Source organism: Halichoeres trimaculatus, unplaced genomic scaffold (assembly GCF_033239565.1).
Source record: "Halichoeres trimaculatus isolate MK-OKI-2021-1 unplaced genomic scaffold, fHalTri1.1 fHalTri1_scaffold_19, whole genome shotgun sequence".
Taxonomy (NCBI): Eukaryota; Metazoa; Chordata; class Actinopteri; order Labriformes; family Labridae; genus Halichoeres; species Halichoeres trimaculatus.
The window spans coordinates 29,037,080-29,043,463 of NW_027437197.1; the positions used below are offsets into that span (position 1 = coordinate 29,037,080).

Genomic DNA, 6,384 nt, shown 5'->3' on the forward strand with positions numbered 1-6,384 from the left:
AAGCATCAGGTTACATTTCACCTGGCTTTGAAATGTACTGATAATCCTAAAAATCTTTGTGCTGTGTGACTGAATCATGTCAGCCTCTTCAATCCTAACCTTGTGTTTCACACCTCTTCACACACAGGTGTACAGGCTTCCTTTGTTCAGGGCTGCTCGGACGGCCTGTCTCAGCTCCAGGTCCTGGTCTGGGTCAGAGAGAAAGAAGTTCAAGTTAGCTTCTTTGTCTGGATGAATTCAGCCTTCAGTCTGTGATGTGTTTGATTTGAAGCCTCTTAGTTTCATAACGCAAATCCTGTTTTTCCTGTCTGACTGTTTGATCAATCACAGGCAGACATTCCTTGTGGTCTTGTGATCAACACAAAGCTCACACTGTCTGACTGTCTGTGGCTACTTCACAGTCAGAGCCTTCATTTTCACAGAGCTGAACTCACCGACTGATCCACATCTGTCCCTCTGCTCCCATCAGACAGGGAAGACTCCCCGCTGTGGGAGACAGACAGGAACTAGCAAAGACTTCAGGGTTTCAGCCGTGCTCGCATTTTCTACAAACATTCAGGAGAGGAAACAGCTCCAGGGTCTTACTGTGGCTCTGTGGGTCCAGGTTCATCAAAGAGGTTTAGACTACCAGGTCTGGACCAGTCACTCCTCAGGGACACACAGCTGGGTCCTGGAGACTCTGCTCCCTGTGCGCTGGACTGAAATCTGCAAAAGCAAACTTGTTCTTCTAAAGAACTCGTATATCTTTGACAGTTCGTCTGAGAAAAGAGAAAAATTCAGTTCAACAATTTTATTTAGCAGAAGCTTTTTGTCCAAATCAGCATACACCACTGAGCTGGGGTTTGGTGCCTTGCTCACCTTGACAGAGCTCAAGGAATAGGACTGACACCTTTTCAGCTCTCAGCCTAGTTCCTAATCTTGGTCCATGCAGGTACTTGAACTAGCAACCCTCCAGTTACAACGTCAAATCACTATGGATTGAGCTAGTGCTGGACAGTGGCAGAAACTTGTCCCTTGGTCGTTTTGAATATGGTGAAAGTATCAGCATAGACCACAGTTTATTATTATTATCCCTATTCTCACAGGATTAGTATGACGTGTGATGCTCTGGTAATTTAAGAATGACCCCCTGACATCAGTTTTTGGTGTGACTCATTCTCACAGGATCAGTGAAACCTGTAAACAACTTGGTGTTTCTCCTGTTTCTGAGTGAAAATGCTGTACAGATCCACCATGCTTTAGAAGCAGCACCTCACTCTGCAGCTCACAGCCAGCTGTATATTTAGATCCGAGAAGAAGAAGACGCCCACATCCAGCTTCATTCAAACTGTGGCTGAATCTCAATGTGATAAACTGCAGTTTCCTCTCTGCTCTCTTCTTCACGGCTCTGGAAGAACCTTCTGAGTCGCTATAACATTGTAATGTGATACTGATGAGTGTTTTTTTCTCGTGTGGCAGCAATACTCTTCAGTAGAAACCCATCAGCAGGCTTTGTTGAAGTCTTTTCACTGACATAAAAGAATGACTAAAATTCTTCAGTGGGTTTGTAAAACTTACTAAAAAACCTCAAATGAAAGAGAAAATGTCTTAAGTTTTTTGTCTTTATCAATCTGTGTTTTACATAAACTCACTACTTTTACCAATCAGGAGTGCTGACAGGCTGCCAACACTAAATTCAATTTTCGTTTCTCTTTTTTCTAATGGAGTACAGCTTTAAAATTTTGTTACACTGCATAAAGACATAATTGAGTTTCATCAGCCTATAGCCTCAGTTTGCCCTGAATCAATAGAGGTGCTGCTCTTCACTTCACAGAGAAAAATGAGACCACAGTGAGTAAAAATATGTGGGGTTGAAGGGTTTTAAGCAGGCTTCAGCCCTAAAGCACGTTTTCAATGGCCAGTGTGACGGCAACCGTCCTTGAGCACAATTCACTTCTCTGCTTTGGCATGCTTCAGAGAGGTGGGCTTTGGCACGGTTTACTTCATGCACAAGCACAAGCAGGCGGACAGCGCGTGAGATCCACGACTTATGATCACCGCGAGTGCATCTCTCGACAGTCATTTTAAACAAAGCGGGGATGTTAGAGGGCTGTGTCGGGCAAAAACAACTTGAAGTCTAAAAGTCCATAAAAGTTGCAGCAGTGCTCTCTGTGTCTCATTTTGCTGCCTCTGATGAGATCACGCTTCATGCAAACAGACGTTTCACCAGTGGCGAACCGTGGCCCCAGCCACTGGGCCTTCAGTAGGACCATGGGACCACACGTGGCAATAAACAATCAAAAAAAGAAATAAAAACAATAGCCAGAATCATGTGACATGGAAGTTTAGTATATTGATAGTTTTGTGGGATTATTAATTTATCATGTGCCTGAACACTGCAACACCTAACACAACTTCAAACAATTAAAAAATTACGATATAAAAAAAAAAAAAAAACAGAGTTTCAAGTAATCCAGCAACCACACAGTCTTCTCCATTACTTTCCGCCATTTCTCTTCACGTTCTGCCAACTAGATCTTCTCTTTTCTCCACTCTCACTCACAGCTACAGTTAGGCGCTTATCCATTAAAGTGATACTCTGGGATGGAACAAGTTGGGTCCTTTCACAAGGTTTAGGGCAGAAATTACCCCTACAGCAGTGTTTTTGTGCAGCAGAAGCCCAGAGCGCTCGCACCCAACACCCCCTCCCTGCTCGTCAGCCAGTTTCCTCTGCAGTCAGACGGGGCCATATTTTACTTGACCAAAAACACAAATAAACGGACTCCCACCGAAAAAATCTGATATCAGTCTGCATTCACGCTTTATTGAGAGAATTTTCAGTGTGTTACTTTCACACAGAAACACCGCTGAATAAGGCTCTAATTCTCATCGTGTCTCTTCGTCCTGGCAGACTACCTGCATTTGTTTATATCTGGCACGCCGCGCGCGCGGACTAATACACTAAGTGGTGAGCGCCTCGTAGCCAGCTGCGGCTCTGCAGCGGAGGTAGCGCCATTTTACGACACGATGAAAACTAGAGCCTTATTTAGCTGTGCTTTTGTGAGACAATCAGCATGGAACAAGAGTGCCGCAACATTGGCCAGCAGGAGACAGGGCCAGGAAACCTGGTTCACCTTGTATTTAGCTGCTGACATTAGCATAATGGGCTCACTCTGTTAGCTCTGCAAAGGCCATGAACTGCTTCTTTAGTCAGCAGCAAAGCTGGACAGGCATGTCTGATAATCTACATTAAGGAGCAATAAAACAGAGAAACCAACGCTGTTTACAACAATTTAATTTCAATTCTCTCATGAATATGATGGTGTGCTCCGAAACAGCGCATCAGTGCCAACCTGCTGCACACTGAGAGACTCCAAGAGCAGAAGAAATAAACAGGTGTTTCCATGTTCACGTCTTTGCAGGAACAAAAGTCATATTGATTAAGTGTTAGTGTTTGAATCATGAAGATTTATTGCTGTTACTATGGAAACTACAGGCGCAGTTAAACTGTGTTAAACTGTTCGTGGTTCTCTGCTCTGCTGAGAGGCTCAGAGCGCTCAGCGCTGACACACACATGGAGCACGGCACACGCAACCAAGACTCAAACACCTCAGTGAAGAGGGATGATGGACCAACATCTATAACATCTGTTAATGACATGCCATGTAAGGACGAGACACAGCTGATAGGGGGCCCCACCACATCACTGTGGAACAGGCGGTGGGACCAGAGCGCGCTAAGAGCGATGGGAGCTGAATAGCCAGCACAAGAGCTTGTGGAAGGGGAATAACATGAGATATGACAGTTTACCGCTGTTCTTCAATTCCATATCATAATGAAGTTGGCCCACAGTATACCGTGGACAACAGTAGAGTGGCCAGCACTAGATGAAGCTAGTGATGCTCTGACAGTGAGAAGAACTGAAAGCTGATAGCTGACAATAAGCTGTAAACATGCTGTTCTCAATGATCAAAAGAGTTCAGTGTGTCTGCTTTCAGCAGTGGTGGACAAAGCTCCACTCCACTACTTGAGTCAAAATGTTGATCCTCATGGTCACATCTTACCCCGCTACAAAGAAAAGAGGATCAGTCTAAATGTTATTCAAGTTAGAGTACTAAAGTACTTCCTTTGAAAAAGACAGGAGTATTTCGAAGTACAAATTCCATGTCCACCTCCGTGGCCACCACCTTATTGTGGTGGAAGGGTTTGAGTGCCTCAATGATCCTAGGAGCTATGTTGTCAGGGGGCAACCGCCCCTGGAAGGGTTTTTTAAGGCAAACAGGTCCTCGGTGAGGGGCCAGACAAAAAGCGGTCAAAGACCCCTAGTGATGAGTACTAACAGGATTCAGTTCACCCTGGCTGGAGGGTCACCAGTGCCTCACCCTGGAGCCAGGCCTGGGGTTGGGGCCCGCAGGTGAGTGCCTGGTGGCCGGGCCTTTACCCATGGGGCCTGGTCGGGCCAAGCCCAAATGGGTGACATGGGTCCATCCTTCTGTAGACCCACCACCTGCAGGAGGAGCCATAGGGGTCCGGTGCAATGTGGATCAGGCGGTTGTCAAAGGCGGAGGCCTTGGCAGCCTGATCCCAGGTTACGGAAACTGGCTTTTGGGACATGGAACATCACCTCTCTGATGGGGAAGGAACCTAAGCCGGTGCAGGAGTGAGAGAGATACCGGCTAGATATAGTTGGGCTCACCTCAACGCATAGCTTGGGCCAATCTTCTCGGGAGGGTTGGACTCTCTTCTTTGCTGGCGTTGCTCCAGGTGAGCAGGTGTGTGTTTACTTGTAGCTCCCCAGCTCTCTGCCTGCGTGTTGCAGTTTTCCCCGATGGAAGAAAGGGTTGCTTCTTTGTGCCTTAGGGTGGGAAAATGGGTCCTGAGCTGTTGTTTGTGCCTACCCACTAAATAGCAGCTCAGAGTACCCACCTTTTTTGGAGTCCTTGAGACGGGTGCTGGAAAACACCCCAAATGGAGACTCTATTGTCCTACTGGGGGATTTCAACGCTCATGTGGGCAATGACAGCATGACTTGGAGGAGCGTGATTGGGAGGAACAGCTTGCCTGATCTGAACCAGAGCAGTGTTCAGTTGTTGGACTTCTTTGCTAGTCACAGTTTGTCCATAACTAACACCATTTTCGAACATAGGGGTGTTCATAAGTGCACCTGGCAACAGGACACCCTAGGTTGCAAATCAGTGATCGACTTTGTAGTATCACCTGATCTGCAGCCATATGTTCCGGACACTTGGGTGAGGAGAGGAGCAGAGCTGTCAACTGATCACCACCTGGTAGTGAGTTGGATCAGATGGCGGGGAAGATGCTGGACAGACCTTGCAGACCTAAATGAAGAGTGAGGGTTTGCTGGGAACGCCTGGCTGAGTACAATGTAAGTTTAGAACACTGGACCAGCTCTATACCCTTGCAAGGGTGCTAGAGGGGGCATGGGAGTTTGCCCAACCAGTCCACATGTGCTTTGTGGACTTGGAAAAGGCTTTTGACTCTGTCCCCTGAGGTATCTTGTGGGGTGTGCTTCGTGAATATGAAGTAGATGGCCCGTTGTTACAGGCAGTTTAGTCTCTGTATTTCCAGAGTGAGAGCTTGGTCCGTATCCCCAACAGTAAGAGCGCGGTCACACTGACCATCCAAACCGTGCCGTGCTTAAGCACGATTGCCCCCCCACAGCTCGGTTTTCCAGCTGGAGAGTACGGCCAGCAGTCACACTACCCCAATATGAACCAGACTTTAGCGGGTATCATACACGTGCACAACCCGCCTATGTCATCGTGAAGCATCTGTTTACATGAAGCATGATCTCATCAGTGTCAGCACAATGATACACAGAGAGCACTGCTGCAACTTTTGGACTTATGGTGAGTCGTTTATGGCCAACACAGCCCTCTAACGCCCCCGCTTTGTTTAAAATGATTGTCGAGAGATGCGCTCGCGGCGATCATATGTAATGGATCGCACGCGCTGTCCGCCTGCTTGTGCTCGTGCATGTAAACCGTGCCGAAGCCCACCTCTTCGAAGCATGCCAAAGCACGGAAGCGAATCGTGCTTGAGCTCAGCACTGTTGCGGTCACACTTACCTTTCCAAATGTCCTTTACGGCACCAGTGTGACCGCGTCCTAAGTCAAACTTGTTCACAGTCAGGGCTGGACTCCACCAGGGCTGCCCTTTGTCACCCATTCTGTTCATTACTTTTATGGACAGGATTTCTAGGCCCAGTCAAGTGGCGGAGGGAGTCAGGTTCGGGGGTCTCAGGATCCCATCTCTGCTTTTTGTGGATCATATGGTCCTGTTGGCTTCATTGAACGCTGACCTCCAGTTTGCACTGGGGCAGTTTGTAGCCGAGTGTGAAGCAGCCGGGATAAAGATCAGCACCTGTAAGTCTAAGGCCATGGT

The 6,384-nt window shown here is 47.4% G+C and overlaps 1 protein-coding gene across 1 annotated transcript in view; it reads right to left on the reverse strand.

Annotated features, from left to right (window-relative positions):
• Window positions 1-6,168, reverse strand: part of LOC141808044 (uncharacterized) — a 28,365-nt gene extending 22,197 nt beyond the window's left edge. Inside the window, 3 exon segments of the mRNA XM_074694351.1 lie at window positions 4,103-4,235; window positions 4,362-4,486; window positions 6,069-6,168. Coding sequence (XP_074550452.1) covers window positions 4,103-4,235; window positions 4,362-4,486; window positions 6,069-6,168 — 358 coding nt within the window.
• Window positions 6,169-6,384: the final 216 nt, after the last annotated feature.